The 18,243-nt window shown below is 38.2% G+C and overlaps 1 protein-coding gene across 6 annotated transcripts in view; it reads right to left on the bottom strand.

The window, feature by feature from the left end:
- Window positions 1–18,243, bottom strand: part of tbc1d32 (TBC1 domain family, member 32) — an 86,798-nt gene that overhangs the window by 1,468 nt on the left and 67,087 nt on the right. For all 6 annotated transcript variants that reach the window (XM_039598895.1, XM_039598899.1, XM_039598900.1 and 3 more), the window contains exons 31-33: window positions 17,971–18,125; window positions 14,946–15,086; window positions 9,194–9,382 (exon numbers count right to left, since the gene is read on the bottom strand). In XM_039598895.1, coding sequence (XP_039454829.1) covers window positions 9,194–9,382; window positions 14,946–15,086; window positions 17,971–18,125 — 485 coding nt within the window. The remainder of the gene's footprint in view (window positions 1–9,193; window positions 9,383–14,945; window positions 15,087–17,970; window positions 18,126–18,243) is intronic.

The following is an 18,243-nucleotide window of genomic DNA, read 5'->3' as shown; positions in this document are numbered from 1 at the left end:
GATAATCATTTTTATCCTCCCGTAACTTTACTGTATAAAGAGCTAAAACCTCCAACGTTTCAGAAGTAGTTAGTCGTTATAAGAAGTGTTTGTGAACTACAAATCAAGAATGTGGGATACTGTTTGTCTGTGATTTGGAGAGCCCAGCGTGTGCTCCCGACGCAGGGGAAACAAATTCTGTCGGGGATACCTACCTTGGCACGACACATGTCTAAACAGTTTCGTGGTTCGAACAAAAAACAAAACAAAACTATGAAAAACACTTTTTTTCATACTTGTGTTACGTTTTGAATAGAAATTACACAAAATTCAGTCTCAGGTTAAATGTGATAGAAACAGCTTACACTGACATCCATCTTGATAAAAGATGAGTGTCGTGAAGCCATGTTTGCATTTATTTACACTGCTTTCCACTCTGGATGTCTATTTATGTTAAGCTTTAAGTAATACAACCTGTTTTTTTTTTTAGTTGTTTTGTGCTGATATGGACTTCTTTTTTTCAGAACCAAAGAGTTTTTGAAATCTGCATAAAGTTGCATTTTAAATTACTTTTGGAATATTACTTTAAATACTTAGATTTAAATTTCTGCTAAAAGTTTAAATAAAAAGATCAGTATTGCTGAACTGCAAAATATTTTGGGTGCAGTGTTTCTGTATTTCTTGCATACAAGTGTAATAGGATGGCTTTAGTGTTTTGTTTTTTAAAAGTGTAGTATGATACAAAATGCAGCAAGATATTAAAAAAAGACTGTTTTATTGATTATAAAAAATAGACTATATCGGATTCATATCAGTATCTGCAGATATACAAATTTATGATATCAGTATGGGTATCGGACATCTCTAGTTATTACACACATGTGTGGGCACAACTACTTGATGACCTGAGAGGTCGTCTTAGGTTAAAGATACCAAACAGGTCAGAGATGTACTGTGAGGGAGCAAACCACCGAGGTCTTTATGAACTAATAGAACGATTTTAAAACTAATTCTATAAATAAACCTGGAAGCTAACGAAGTGACTTTTATACTGGGGTAAAGTAGTGTCACTGTCCAAGAATGTTGACGAGGTTTCTGACTTGGCATTGACAGTGACCCTGGGGAATTCATGAGTGGTGAGTGCTCACAGTAATGAACGATGGAGGGATGGACCAGCATGCACCAGGTCAGGTCACATTCCTGACCTGTTACAGCTTCTTATAGCTTGGAAACTGCAGAATCTTCCTCTGGTAAAAAGTTTTTTCGATCAATCTGACATACAGTTTTATGTTCGTGCTTGCAAATGTATACAAGCGAGTGGTTAGACAGTGATCCCACTGAGGGAGGAATCTGAGAAGAGCAAGGACAAGACCTTGGGAGGGACAGCAGGACAATTAATTTAAGATGTACTTTTATGAGTGGAATGGTTGATCTTTTTGACCGCTCATTGTACTGTACATTTACTGTGTGTCGTCTGACACCCTCAACATGAAATGTGCGCTCTATTGCAGGTTATGGACAGATTTAAAAGTGTCCAAAAATCACACTTAATTGCTCATTAGAGTTAACTGACTGTTATATAGGCAGTAGTTAACGAACGAATGAGAAAGCAATCTTCAGACAGCCTTTGTCTCTTGCTAGTGGAATATATCGCCAGAGTACCACTTTAAAGTACAAACGAGGCAATCAAAAGTTTTAAAGTACTTTATAAGACAACAGTCTGCTCTTTACAATTGCCATCAGTTGACTTGTTTAAAAAAACCTGCAGTTAATATTGCTTTAAAGACACCAAAGTCTGTGTCCTAAGATGTGCAGTTAGACAGTGTTTGGGGATGGAGGCAGAAGGTTGTTTGCTTTATCGTCATTCACTTTGTTAGGACATGAGGTGTGCATAATTTGATATAACCTTTTCATTAAAATGTTTTACATTCAATCTGTTTCAAAGTCAGCGGAAATCAAATCTCTGGCAATCGAATGCTGCACCGCGCCAGTAAACAACATGCTTGCTCGGTGTTCAGGTAATGAGGTTTTACGTGTTGGAAAAGCGAAACAAACAGGGTTGCATAGATATCTTAATAACTACGACCATCCCCACCACCCAGACACACACACACACAACAGAATGTAAATTAACAAGCTGCAATATCTTAACTAGAGAGACGTGTATTAGACCAGACAACAGAACATTTATTTGGCTCATTTGTTCAGTCAGGATTTTAATTTCAGCTGCTATAATTGCTGCCTGAGCTTAAGTATGCATCTGTCATGGCAACACCCGACCCCATGGGCAATGCAAACACTGCAACTGTGGCTGGTGTGCACTGTGACTGTGAGTGGCATCATCAATTAGCAGCCCGAGGAAACCTGCACCCAGAAGACAATCTGCATTCAGAATAACACACACACAAAGAGCAAAAGTCTAAGATCCCAACCTTTCAGTATCCAGGCTGGGAGCTTAAAAAGAAAAAACTAGCACTGTTAAACGACTTCTGCAACTGCTCAGCACTCTCTTAATTCTCTTATTTTTAAAGGTAAAAAACACATTCAATGACTGCAAGCATGGGTTGCAGAAGGCCGACTAATTCTCAATCATTTATTTACATCCTCATCAGGATGATAAATAAACTTTCTCCAATCTTCTCTGTGTTTACAGAGAATTGTAAATACTCACCACTGTCTCTATGGTGAGGTAAGTAGTACTGCAATTTAAGAAAGTAAATTTACTAATGTTATAATGTACCATTGCTTGTGATGTTCCAATACAAAATTTAGTCCAAGAGCTGGATGTGGCATTCAAAGAATCCTTAATTGAAATTCACTGGGGAATTCAGTAAAAGCAAAGATGATAGATGTTCCAGGGAGTGAGTGTTTCCAAGGTTTTTATGCTTTGGAGTCAACTGAAATCAAAGTTCATTTAGATAATACTTTAGAATAAGTGTGCTAATAAGTGCTTAGATGCAATTTAAGATGATGACTTTAAAGACTTGCTTCTAAAAGGACTCTGGTTTGACTGTCACCCTCTGTCAGGTGTTTGTGTTTATTGCTTTATTGTGTAGAGGTTAACAATAGGAGGAAAAGAGCAGCATAATTTTTATGTAACCAAAGTTATTTTCTTTTGAATCCATCATCTACTACTCTGCAAATCACCTCAGGCTTCTTCAGAGTCATTCTGTGACCCTTAATAACCATCCACTAAAACAGCCTGTATAACATTTAGGATCCGATGTCTTTTATAAAGTAATATTATTGTAATTGTAGAAATACCACCGAGTAGTGAAGTGCAAAGAAGAGAAAAAGATTAAGAACAAATGGAGCGATACATTTCTATAATTTAAAAGGAGAAAATAAAGTGACTTCAGAGGAGTGACTGTTCAGAGGGGAGTAAGTACCGCCAGGAAGAAATGAGTTTTCAGTCTGATGAAGGACCCTGCTTCTGTGATTATTCCAGGAAGCATTGCATTTCTGTATGAGAAAGCTTTAAAAGAACAAGAAAGGCTTGCTGTGATTACATCTTCTTTAGAATTACAGGTCACAAAACAAGACATAAATGATAAGTCTGCAGTATCAGCTACATTATTTTAAATCTATTATATCCAAGTTTTGTTGTTGTGGATGCACACAGACAGGAGGTATATGGTTTTGAACAGTGAAATGAATCCTAAAGAATCATCTAAACTGAAGCTATTTGGCTTGTTCATTTGTTGTAATGACAAACAACCACTGACACAGCAGTATTTATGTTTTGATATTTTAAGAACAGTGAATAAAGAACAAGAACGGTGAATAGTTTGTTGATGCTCACTTTCTATTTTGACTAAGGGTTGCACAGAATATAGTTGCTGTGCCAGTGTTCAGAGCTGTTAAGTGGATACTTTCATGATTAACAGGCAATATGAGCTGCTTAATGTTCCACATAATCTTAATGCTTTATTAACCGTTTGCACTTATGAGATCATTAGGTAGGATAATTAATGCAATAATTACCAAAGATTTCTATATTTTCTTAATCTTGCACCGACGTGATGAATTGATGTTAATATTCAACGTGAGTTTGGATATGCACAGAAGGTGAAATTAACAGGAATATATTGCAGTGCGTACACAGTTTTAGTGCTTAGTTTAAAAAATAGAAGCATTTCAGCTGGTGGCTCTCAAAGTCAGGCTGATGTGGTTTTGATTGGAGGACAATATTAAATGACATGTTTACTCTTTAAGGGTCTTTTATTCTGTGACACAGTCACATCTCTGTGAGATTCATTGTAGCTCATTTTGTTTCTGATTGGCTGACCATCGCAAACAGATGCTTTCCACACTTGCTGAATAAGGTTTTGACAAGCTCTTCTGGGTATTTTCTCTGGATTTTAGTGTTGCTTTTACCCCCAAACTTTAATATAAAATACCCTACTGAGTGATGGGATTTCATAAGGAATTGTGAGAACTGAAATAGTCCTGCTGAGAAAAATCTTTTTTTTTTTTTAAAAAAGAAAAGGATCCAAACAACATCAAACACCTGCTGGCTGAAGAAGCTACATTAAGCTACTTAATTTAGCAGGCTGTTACCTACTTGTTTAACAACAGGTACTCACCCAGACTAGCTAACACGAGCCAGAATAATCCTGATCAGGAAGTGCCCTAATAACTTTTATCAGGAAGTGGATATTTGTGGTTGAATGGTAGTAAAGCCAGTCAAGCTGATCAAGACTAAATAGGTGGAGTTATCGAACATAGACACTTGTAGTTGTTTTGTAAGTGTCCCACAATCCAAAGGGAATCATGGTGAAGACGCAAGAAGGTCCCCTCACAGCCAAACATATTCAGCAGGTAAGACGGGTGCTGAGAATCCAGTTAACTGTATGAATAAAACATAAGCCCTACTGGTTGGAATAATAAACCGGCCACAGGAGGAGACAGACACTGAGGTCGAGACATGAAAACAACTCTCAATGCACGAAGGTTTCCACCCAAAGTCTATCACCCTGAGGGTTGGAAAGCGAGAGCTGAGAATTAGTGAGTGTCAGAGCACAAACGAGGGGAAACCATGAATATATCAGGATGATTGCCCCATAAGATGAGCTGCAGATGAGCTACAGATGTACCATGGGATGTACAATAAACAGATTGAAGAGGTGGCTGAGCAGATCCACGTTAATGTGTTTAAGGTTGTGGTTAATATTGACCCAGCAAATATTGATGTAGCGGAAATATTCAAAGGCTCCAAGGTTACATTATAACTTTTTCTCCATTTCTCCTGTTTTAACTGCGCAAAAAAACTTGAAAGTCCGTTTTTAACTCGACAGTTTTGTTTTTGCTCCCTATTTTTTTGATAATAGGACTTCCTCTGAGATAAACTGCACTAGTTGAAAATTGGGTGGGATACATTGCTTCAATTTATCCAGGTGGAAATCAAACCTATACTGCAAAGTGTCTGCACATGTATATATGTGTTGTTTTTGATTGTTTTCTTGCAGTTGTACAAATTTGTGACAGACGTTACAGCTTCTAATAGGCAGATGTTTGCAGTACTTTCAGAGTGCTGTAGTACTACATAAGCCAGCTGGTAGCAAAGCACACAAAAACCTACACATGGTTCTAGATTTGGACTGGAATTACCTGTTGCATGTATTTGTGGACTACTTTGACTATTCTGAACAGACTGCCTCTCTAGAGAGCAGCTGCACACACACCTCTAAATTTAGGCTTTGGGTTGTCAGGTTGCATATAAACACATCCATCTATATTTCCTCTCTTCTTTTCTCTTTTCTTTGCACCAGTCTAAGCAGAGAAGCCCAGCTCATCTTCTACCCAACCCCCTCTTCCAGCTCATCTGAGGGAACACTGAAGTGTTCCCAGGGCAGCTGAAAGACATATCTTTCCAACGTGTCCAGGTCTATCCCAGGGCCTCCTACTGGTAGGACAACTTACCCAGGAGGCACCTAGAAGGCATGCCAGTCTGATGCCCAACCACCTGAATGACCGAACCCCTCACCCAATCTCTGAAGGAGAAGCCAGCCAGCCTTTAGAGAAGCTCATTTTAACTGGGATCTCAGCCAGGATACTTAAATATTTACTTGGGCCGCAACTAGTCCCTGACCTGGAGTGAGGTCTCCACTCTTTGCATTGACATGTGTCTTGAAATTGTATGCAGTATAAAATAAATGCAAATGCATAATAAAACAGGAAGGCAACCTAACATGTAGGAGAAGTAGGTTCATGAGTAGGTGACATGAAAAAACAGGAAGAGATGTCCTAATACTACTGTGGTCTGCACCAAAGTAAGACTGATATCACCAATAGATGTCAGCTGGCAGAAACATATTTCCCCAAATACCACACATATGAATGGGCGGTTTCATGTGGTCTCTGAGTCAGTGGCAAACAGTCTTTCTTTTTCTGTCTGCTTTTCCACTCACCACTTCAGCATCACTGCAGTTTAACTCTAGCCAGACAGAGCGTTTGTAACAAGTCATTTGCCTCTTCAAATTTTAATTTAGATGAAATAAAGATATACCCCCTAGTGAGACAGGATGAGTGTAGAGGAGAGCAAGTGTGTGTGAATGTTTTAAAAATCCTCTAATACTGCATCTGTCTGGGTAAAATACTCCCTTCGCATTGTTCCCACAGAGAGAGTCAGAGGAGAAGAAGAAAGATAAGGCCGTTGGATGCAAACCAGCATGTCTAAAACTTTTAACAGTTCAGCTCAGGACAGGAATAGTAAATTTCTGTCTTACACACACACACACACACACACACACACACACACACACACACACACACGCATACACAAACATGCAGAGACACAAACACACAGACTGTCTCAAAGCTCGCCTCTTGCAGCAGTATCTGATGCTACAGCTCATTAGAGGAACTTCCTCAGATAAAGCTTCCATAACTGATCTTTTATTCACAAAAACTGTCAGCGGCAGCTCGTGCCGGTGTTAACATCAGAACTATAAGGCAGAGACAAGACGGATCGAAATGCTTAATGAGTAATGACGATGAGTACTTCATGTCAGCGCCCATGTTGCTTTGGATATTAGAAGTATCTCTGAGACCGTGACGTTAGACCTTTTGTGAAAGCTCCACAATATAAAGTTCATCCAATCCACCATGCAGAATGCATTTTAATGAACAGACTTTGTTTCAGTGAAATACAGCACAGTGGGAGGAAAGTTAAGTTTTTTAAAAGTGTATTATTTATTATATGTGAATCGGGAATGAATGAATACATTTAATGGACAACCTTTATAATACTGTACCAGATTCACAATGACAAATGTATAAACTTACATTTGTATTCCTGTGTTGAACTATATGCTGTAGCCTACGCAGGTGGCTGACGTCATTGTAAGCATTTATAGTTTATGTTTGTCTACAGTGGCTGGCAGGGGAGTTTCTATGCCACGGTGTTGAGTTTGATGTCTACTTCAAACAACAGAGAATGAAACTGAGCTGACCGGGTTGGAGTTTGAGTTTATAAATGTTTAACAACAGTTACTTTTAGTGAAATTGTTGCAACACTGAAAAAAAGAGAATGTGTCAGAACCAATCAAGTAAAGACTGGATTGGGTAGAGTTACGAAAATGAGAAAACGGCATGTTGCTATGCTGGCAGTACTGCCTATTTGGTATGAATTAGGAGCAAGCCAGATACATTTGCGCCTCATTATATATTGCAGTTTCTTTCAAAGAAGCATTATCTTTACAAAAAATCAATATGTTCCAGTCATAGGTGGTGTGGCATGGTTAGCTGGGATGTATAGTTACATTTATGGCAAAGTGCACATCAGGCTGTACCGTCGCTATCAATCACGATTAATGGATTAATCCATCCATCAATGGATCCATCCCTGGTCAGCCCCGGCAGAGTTGTGTAATTCCCAAGGGTCTGGAATGGGTCTGATTTACTGATGGCAATACGAACCAAGCACTCACGGCTCTACAGGGACCACAGCGAGCTATAGATCCCAAATCCCCCACAGCATTCTTCTTCCTGGATCTGAAGTTTGACTGATGGGTGGCATCATCTCTCCATAACCCAGACATAGACTTTGCTAAGGAAACCAAGGGCTGAAGTCTGTGACTCAATGTTGGGGGTGGAAATTAAAGATCTTTACAGACTGGGGCCTGTGGATGTCATTCCAAGTGCAACCTCACTATACATTTGGATACACCAAGCCTGTCCAGCAACTTTCCCTACCACCAGGTGATTAGCAGGTCTGCTCTTCTCTTCACCTGAGTGAAGACATATGGCCACAGATCTGATGATATGATTACAAAAACAAACCAGGGACCTATCAAAGCTCTTTATTATGTACGCTGGAAAAAAGTGAAAAAAAAAAAGACAACTGCATTCTTGAAAACCTTCTTTACCTCAAATAGTTTTCAGTAATGTGTTTAAAACCAGTGCCTGTTTTGGACTGAAGTGAACCTAGCACTTTTAACCTTCCATAATAAAGTATGACAGGTTTGTGACAGGTACTGCTCATCTAAGAAAAACAATTCTGCATTAGTACGAGACACGAAGGTCAGCCTGGAAAGCGTTGAGAACTTAAAGTCTCTGCAGTCTCAAGAATCATCAAACACTGTGATGAATCTGGCTCTCACGAGGAACGTTCCTAGGAAAGGAAGGCCAAGAGTTCACTCTACTGCGGAGCATTAGTTCATTAGAGTTACCCAACCTCAGAAATCGCCAATTAACAGCACATCAGATTAAAGCCCACATCAATGATTCCCAGAGTTCAAATAGCAAACACATCTCATCATTAAGTTTTGGAAGAAGAATTTGGCCCTCAAACTGCTACAAATAAACCAATACTAGTGAAAGAGACCAACAAGAATCAAAGTGTTTAAGCTAAGAAACACAAGACCAAGAAAGATCAGACCAAAGAATAAATAATGTTTTATAAATATTAACATACATATGAAGTAGAGTGAGAGAATACCAAAAGTGAGAAAAGCCTTTATCAAAGCAAACAGACCTTACTACATAAATTCAAATGTACTTGATTTTTCTGATTAGATGGAACAAAGTGGCAGGTAAGTGTATTTACCTGCAGAAATATTTTGAGCTTCACAGAACACAACTGGATACTTGTTCCTCTTTCACATACCTACATATAGTAATTAACAAGGCTACCTTAGAGATTTAAAGTGAATCTGAGTATGTTCTGTTAGTAAAATATTGCATGTATATTGTAGTTCTGACTCCATCTTACTTTGAGGAAGACCTGTAGCTCCTGGGACTGTGTGCGCTGCAGGATGTCTGGTTGCAAGTGCTTAAATATGGCCACACACATGTAAACCTGGTAGTCAGGACCCATCACCACACAGGTGCAAATATAGTGGCAGATCTCTGTCCAGTCCAGGTAGTTCCAGAAACACTGAGTCAGCCAATGGAGGCACATCTGTAGCGGGAAAAAAAAAGAGAAAAAACAAACGTTATTAGGATTTCAAGCTGACAAATCGTGAACCCCACATGTAATTAAAAGTGTTCTGCTCTACAACAACAGAAAACTATGATGATTTTGGCAACTATTGTAACCACATTTCTTTATAAAAAGAAATATGTTACTCAAACATCTCATCCTTAATATCTTTTCAGCTTTTCTTTAATTAGTTTTGTCTATCAAATATTTTTAAAAACACAACTTAACACATAACTTTTGCACAGTATCTCATTTCTGAACCGAGCTTGTTCAAGCATTTAATTAAACTGGTATAAATCCACCAAATAATTAAATGTAAATAAGGAGAACATAAATGATAAGCAAACACAGAAAATATTTACATGTAGTTACAAAACCATGGAAGCACAAATGATAAGTGTTGAGTCATCTTTATCTGAAAGGCACCCATCTACAACAGTTATCTAAAGCTATCTGTTTCATACCATATATGTGCATTTGTGAGATCTGAATATCAGCATTGGGAACTAACCAGTCTTTTTTCGTATTGTAGGTTATTTCTCTCTTTTTGCCTAGCAATGAAACAAAAGGTATGCCAATACAAATACCTGGATACAAGATGTAGCTCAATAACTACAAAAGCCACTTGTGCTAAGCAATTCAGCACATCCATGTCTAATAAACAACAGCTTCTACTACATTTACTATAAAGCTGAGAACCTGTTTACATTTCTATTTACACACAAAGTGAAAGAAACATGGTTGATAATCCCTTAAAATACACATTTGCATGGTTGGGTTTATGGACAATGAGTTTACATTTCTTGTGCAAGTGTGTAAATGTATTTCATTTGCTCAGCTTTCTGAGTCTTCCAGGAAACATGTTTACTTTGAGAGTGAAAAAATATTCAGAAACTCTCAGCAGACATTAATATTGACGTTGCATTATGGGACAAAGAGACATGGAGATGCATGCTAATGTTTACTTCTTCAGTTGATGACTGAGTTAAAATTAGTGACCTTAATGCAGTGGTTCACTGATCTCAGTGAAAAGAACACAGAGTTCTACAGCATCTTTAGAAAAAAACGTGTTTACCAACTGATGACATAGGACGAATGTTAATTTTAAAAAGCTAGATATATTTACAGCAGTTTATTTTTTCCAAATCTTAACAGAGACCTTAAATTCATTAAATATATACTGAACAACATCAGCACAGTGGTGCTGTGGTTAGCATTGCTGCTTCACAGCAAGAAGGTTACGAATCCAGCATTTGTCCAGGGCCTATCTGTGCAGAGTGAATGCGAGTACACATGCTATCCAGGGTGTACCCCACCTCTCACCGCTCTGGGATAGGCTCCAGCCCCATGAGCCAGACCTGTTTTATCAAATCAATCACCAAAGTCTCTGTGAAACCTGAATATAAATATTGTAACATTCAACATTATAACTACTAAAAATGAAAAACTGAGGCATTATGGAATAGTGGTTACTCAATTATGCTAATCACTATTTTTGTCAGTTTTGAGGGAAAACAAATCATGCATCTATTAAAAGGAGGAAAAAAAGGAATTGGGAAATTTGAGTGTAATTCAACTGAAAATTAAACAAGCTTTTCTCCACCATAGGAGAACTTGGAAAGTAGCCACAGATGTGTTGACATGGAATAAACCCCCAGACATAGAAAATGTAAGAAATTAAACAAATAGCACCTCTGTCCCATTCAATACTTGCTGACTGTCTATCATCTGTCTATCATCATTTGAGCTTTTTGGATGAAGCAAAGACACACAGCTGTAAAGAAGAGCAGTGCACTGGATTTATATTAAAAATCAAATTGCAGAACCATGTGGGGAAAAAAGCAGATAATAATAATAATTTTCATTATTACCTAATCACTAATAACGATCTCCCGGGCCTGTCTGGTAGTTTTTGCTAACTTTTTAAAATTCAAGTGGGAAAACAGGTGAAACAATTGCTATTTTTCCCAGGATTAGATGTTTGAGCAAATTCACCCATGCAATTAGTGCAATGCTCATGCAATGCTGAAAGAAACTGACTTTGCATGCCTCAGTTAACATGATGAATGTTAAAGTTTATCCCTGCAAATCCTGAACATGACAATATACCTCCGCAATGATGTAACACTCATAAAGTCAGGATTCCTTCAGCTCTTTGCTACTAAAGGTGGTTCTGCAAGCTACTGAATCATGGGGTGTAGTTAGTTTTTCACATGACTGCAAAGAGTCCACATGACTTTACATATCCTCAACTCATAAACCTTAATCTCAGCTCTGCTGTGCTTGAATACAACTGGGATATTGTTAGCAGCCTTTAGCCTTACTGAACTAGACATCCTCACTGAGTATCCAGTTTCACAAACTGTGCAATAATTAGCCACTATGTTCACAAACAACATAACTCTGCTCAAGCGTATAGACATGAATAACCTATGCCCCATAAACCAGATTACCATTGTTCCCTCCTCCACTAAACTCTAATCAAAACACTGACACTCTAATTTGTGTGTTGTAATAACAGCAGGGAATGATTGGATCCATGCTGCCCTTACACGCTCTTGTGGAAAACAAGTAAACAGACAAATACAGTGTTCTTACTGCGACTGTAAATCTATCCAAGATTTTCCAAGTGCATCTTATTTCCTTTTTTCCCCCAAACTCGGGAGCCTAAGCTGAATGTAAATCTATTTATTTCTTTTAACATTTCTTCTCCCAAATATCTGAACTGACAACTACAAGTGAGGCCACAGCGGAGTCAGAAACACCCCAACCAAAAGTAAGCATTGCAAATATCTGCTAACAGGGATCTCCAATCAGTGATGCACAGAAGACCTTGAATAGTGTTGCAATTCTGTTTTACTGTCTTTCAGCTCAATGTTTTGGTTTGATGGCCCTTAACATCACTGCTCTGAATCCGTTTTCATGTATTTGTTTAATTTTATTGTTACAACGAGACTTTTAAAGTAGCAGGTAAAATGTCAACGTTGTATCTGCCTCGCAAACTTGTAGATACCAAAACGGAGAAACAGAGAGATGAGAACAACTACTTCAAATTCTTGAGGGAAACAGGAATGTGATCCTATTAATCTGGCTCTGTCTCTTAGATTCACCTAACATTTTTATTCAATGTTGTGTTTATGGCTTCTTTTTATTGCACTCCATCTACAGTAGAGTGGTTCAGCTAACTTCTTCTAAAACATCTAGCCTTTATGGGGCAACATTGTTAAGTATTTAGGGTCATGTTTCTGTCAACCTGGTAAGTATTTGGGGAATAACTCTACCTTTTGCTCAATTTTTGGGCATCAACTAACTCCAGAGGTGATACCTGGAGGAGCAAGCTCCATTCTGTTCACCAGGGTGTGGATAACTGTGCCTGTTTTCTGCCTTATAGTTATAAAGTTCTGTGAAACTGAGGAGAGCTTCAGATTCATGTCACAACTTTCTGTAGTTTTGCTACACATGATTTTCACTCTGCAGAATGACCTTAGAAGAAGTTTTTTATTTTTCATTTTTAAAATTTAAGACACTTACTAATGCTTTGTTTCATGATTCCTGTCACAAACACTCCCGATTCAAATGTTAAAACCTTCTGCAGATGGATTTTGAATAACTTCTGTGTCCACGTTCACACACAGACATTTGAATACACCCTTTACTGTATGATCGTCAAAGGTTTTTAATGCTTCATTTGCCACTGCTGCTTTGTCAGGATTTTAAAGTTCAAACTTCTGAAATAGAGTTTTCCATTTTTCACTGAAGAACAGGAGCCCATTATCGCCTTGAACAGCAAAGAGACCAGCTGAATGTTAACGCATTACTCCACCCCGGAGACGACGGGTTCAGATCTTTGATGCAAATGTGGCGACTCTTATAAGCACGCATTCATTGTGTGAGCCTTCACTGTCAACTGGAGACACGCGGAAGACGAGATCAAACATGAGAGTGTTCAAGGTGAAAAAGCCTTTTGTACCTCATTGTTTGCGTTAGAGAAAAGAATCATGGAGGAGAAGAGATCTAACTTTTCAACTGCTCTGGTATTTAAAAACAAAAGGAAAAGGTTTCAATGTCAAAGCTGTATTGTGGCATTTTAAATTCGACTTAAGTCAAAGCAAAATGAAAAGGGAGGTCATTTACAGGGCAAGAACAAGTATGGTTATGAAAGGTTTTGGAACCTGATTTATTAATTATATACAGCAACCGAAAAACTTAACAGACTGTTGTCCTTCTTGCTGTAGATACTGTTGCAGTCCAGCTGAAATCGAACATTTCTAATCCAAATTCAGTTTCTTTTATTCCTTCCATTAGTATTCATGATTATCCTTTGTTGATCTAAGAAAACCGAGGTTATTACTCCAAGATACCAAAGTATTCATTATTTGAAAACTAAAAGACTGCAGCCAAGTAAATATTATCTTCACAGACTTCATTAGCCTGACTTTAACTTTCTGTGACTCCTAATGATGTGAGTCTGTGTTCACATTATCACTTCAGTTGGTTACATAGTGTATTTGGTTTCAGCAGCGGTTTTTAAGCAAAGCTTCTCTACTTTGCTGCTTGAATTTTATGACAGAAATCACTTGTGTTTGTTGGGTTTGTATGACCTCAACAATTCTCAGTGTGTGTCTGATATCATCGTGGATTTTTTTTTCCTTCCCAACAGGTTTGCTTGATAGGAAACCACGCAAGTGTGCAGTACACAGCTCAGACTGTAAAAACTAATACAGTTAAATAGCTGTTAGGGGACAGAATAAAAACCAACAGAGGTGAACACAATAAACACCTAAACTAGTTTTGGAATGCTAAACATGCCACTGCTACGGTACAATTATATGGACTTCAGGTCTTAGCAGAATACATAATACTGTTAATAAAGTGAGAGCAAGTCACAGGGAGAGTGTGCAAGATTTTGTTCCTACTTTAAGAATATTTAATCTTTAACATTTACCCATAATGCAGCAGAAAATGAGTAGAGAGCATAATTTAAAATTCATGCTTCACCAACAATGATTGAGCTGTCTTGTTAAGAATCCAGTGGAAACTGATCTTTTTTGCCACCGAAACATTACATATGCATTGTGTTTTAAAACAAAAGACTGAAATTATACTAGCATTAGTTTTAGTTTTCCCCTCAAATATATCAGCTAAACCTTTAAGCTGCAAAGTCATTCTGGTTAATGACCAGTCTGGTTTGTGTGCTTCAGAGGCTCTGAAGGCCCTAAAGCAGAATTGGCAGACATAAGCCTGCAGAGTATGCCAATAGTGAAATCTGTAGATAGCAGATAAATAGTAGATAAATGTCCCTTTCTACCTCTATGAAGAGCATTGCTGCTTGTGATCCTATGGCACTCTACTTATATATCACTCTAAAAATAATAAGGTGCACAAGGAGATTATCTTTAAGGGGAAATTGGACAAATTCTAATTGCTAAATGTCATAAAACACTTAAAAATCAAGAAACTGAAAACATGCTGATTTACAAATGTGCTGGATCAAACTGAGAATTTTGAAATATGTTAATATATCTGGTGTTACAGATAATACCTGTGATGGGGTGAAACCAGACATCTTGAAGGCAGAGTGGACTAGAGGAACTTCAGCTTTCAGCAGCATCTCCACGTAGTGAGCTGTGCACCAGTAGACAGGAGGGATTCCTGATTCAGCCACTTCCTTAGGAAAATGAATCTGTCACAACAAAAAGATCTTGATGTCATGACTTTTCTTGGTAAAGATTTCTAAATAAGGTTAGGGTTAGAAAAGTTAAAAAAGCAAAAACCGTATTTACAAGCTCTAATTTTTGTATTCAATGCTGCTATGGGGAAACAGTCTTCTTAATAATAATCAGAAACAGCGTGCAGTGTGCACAGCCATGTGTCGGCGTGTGTGTTAACAGTGTGCATTCATGCCCACATTTCCTCCATTTGTCTCTGCCTCTTAATTATTTGTGCCCTTTTAAATTTCCGCGATATCGATGAAATCGACCACTTTGTGAAGGCCAACTGCCGCGTGAGATATTCAGCAGTTGTATCTACATCAAATGCACCGAGAGCACAAAACACATGTTCGGTCTAATCCCATTGTGCCGTAATTGACTTTGACGATAGAGGACGAGATGATGGAGGCTGGTATAATGATAGCAAAGTTAATCTCAGCACCTCAGCTCTCCTCCGCAATTTTGAATGATTGAAACTAGACTTCATTGTAAACTTCTTCCCCTCGGCTGAACTCTTTCCCCTCATTTATACTTACACAACCTTTTTATTTCATATCCTGTTTTGCTGTTTTTCTTTCCTGCTGTCTCGCAGCCTAAACCTGAAAGTCATGAAAAAGATGATTTATCTCCTTTTATTCGTGTTTTCATTTCCAAGTTTGTTTTTTGTTGTGTTGTTGGGATTAAATGAGGACAACACAGAGACAGCCTTTCAAGCTGTTTGAAATTTGAAGGAGCAGTGTCTTGTACACAGCTCATCCAGAGTATGTAGGACTGAGGGGCAGGGACAACATGGAGTACTATGTCCAGTAAAGCCACGCATGACAATGTTTTAGATGAAAATTCACCACAGGGATCACTGTAGACAAAAATATGATTCTGTAATGTTTGAACTTCACTTCTGTGGGAGTTTTTTTTTTTTTTCCCCCCAAAGATTTATTTTGGTCCTGTATTATTTTTATGATAGGATAACAGAGCAGGCAGGACAGAAGGGACCGAAAGCAGGAAATGGCCTTGGACAGAACTGAACCCAGGCTCAAAGGCAAGCTCCAGTAGCCTTTTAGCATACGGGTCACCCAATTAAGCCACAGACAAATGAATGCCCAGATGCAGGGGTTGCTGAGGGAATAAAGGAACAACAAAAAAAGAGTTTGCCTTATCTTACTTAACAGAAGTCATTTTCCTCTCAGTTCTTGCCAAAATGTAAATATTCTTAATCATAGTGTAAGTGATTTTCCTCTTTTTTGGAAGTGGGAGGAAAAGACTATAATGCCTGTTTTACATTTACTCCAAAAGCCGCCCCAAAACTTTTTGATACCATGTCAAAGAAGTCACAGGTGTGTGAATTCTTGAAAAATGTATTCCAAGAAAGCCAAAATGTAAAGTTTGCAGCAGTTTACATAACATAGCTCTAAAACATGTTCTATCAATTAAAAAGATCTAAGCTAACAAGTCTGTGTTAGGAATTGTTAGCCACAAACATGTTTCAGCTAATAGTTGTTCCTGTTTCTGTAGCTAAATGACCTAAATGTAAAGCCCGCTACAGAATCTACATAGAGATTCAAGCATACATAGGCTCAGAGACAATAAGAGGAATAAACCTCCCTACATGTACACATTTATGTCAAAGTGGAGGGCATGTATTGGAAGAATGCAGGAAGCCAGATAGTGATTAGGTTAAATTTTCTTGTGCTCGGTTGTTTAAACAAGCTGTCTGAAGCTAACTGGCTGTTCAGTTTGACTGCAGTGCTTACAGACTGTCATAATGTAAAAATTGTAGTTCTGCAGGCATACAGCTGTGGCCTCACCCTTCCCTACCTTACTTATCTGTCCTAAATTTAGCAAACACAGCACAGACCTGTGTTGTTGACTGGTACGAGGCTATGCTTTGTCCACACACACTTTTCTGACCCACTCCAGCAGACCAAGCCAATCTTAAATGGATCCATCCATCATCACATTCATCAATACATCCTTACCATTACTGCAACACCATATTGTATGAGTCACTTCCACACTGATAACCTGCTGCAACCTTTCTGAATACCTTTCTCTACCTAAATTCCAAAATTACCACTTACATCACCAGCTGCTTTTAGGTGACAGTCCGTTCATCTTATCCTGGGAATACACCAGGTGCTGGTCTGCGATAATCCGTCTGCAGTGCGGTTTTGCTCAATTCTGGCTACAAATCGCATTGTTAGTGTTTCAGAACCGAAGTATTAAGTGGGAAAGAGGTGTTTTAGTTTGAAAATTCACTAGTTGCTCTTTGTGTCTGACTTCCTGCTTAACTGCTTCCTTAACTGTTCCATGTAGTTGATGTGCTAAGAAAGCCACTCCTGCAATTTGCTGTGGCACATCTGTTGGATTTTGTTGTGGGGCTTTTTTTGTTTTTCGTTGCATATTTTATTTTTTTTATACATATTTTTTAAATTTGTATTAAAAGCTCAGTTGTCTTGCCTGTTAGTGTCTACATTTAGTTTGCTAAACTGTGTAGATTTATGCTTTTTAACTTATTTATACTTATCTTTTTTTCTTAAAATCAGGACGGAAACTGTTTTGTGTCACTGCTTTTCAACCAGATTGAGTACATTTTAGATACAATTAGTGGTATTATGGAAGACTAAGTCCCGTTTTGACAAGTGAGGGGTGGCTAAGAGCAAAAAAATTGAAGTGCACTACATGCTCATATTGTAACAGTTTGTCAGTTATAAGGTAGATGTTTGAAGTTCGTCAGATCTGGGAAATGTTTCCATATTTATGCACGGTCTATAGGCACCACTGCAGGGTAACCTAATTATTTACATTTAAATACTATTAAATATGTAATTGTACTCACTTTACCGTAGTTGTACTCACCGATGCATGTATCCTGGCTGGCCAAATGAAGGCAGAGGTGAGCAGAGAGGAGAGACTGACTAACAAACATAAAGACTTTTCTATGTTTCCGGCCATGATGAGGAACACTGTAGAGGCCAGCCAGTCATGACCTGGATAACCTTCCTGGTGAGTTACTGGTTTCAAAGTTAAAGATCCAAAAATGACTGGTAAAAAAAAAAATATACACAAAGATTTCAAAGTCTTAGACATGTTCAGCAAACACTGTGGTAACATGAGCATTTTTGACAAACA

This window comes from Oreochromis aureus, linkage group 15 (assembly GCF_013358895.1).
Source record: "Oreochromis aureus strain Israel breed Guangdong linkage group 15, ZZ_aureus, whole genome shotgun sequence".
In the NCBI taxonomy this organism is placed as follows: domain Eukaryota; kingdom Metazoa; phylum Chordata; class Actinopteri; order Cichliformes; family Cichlidae; genus Oreochromis; species Oreochromis aureus.
Note: the sequence above shows the minus strand (reverse complement) of the source record. Positions and strands in the feature narration are given on the sequence as shown.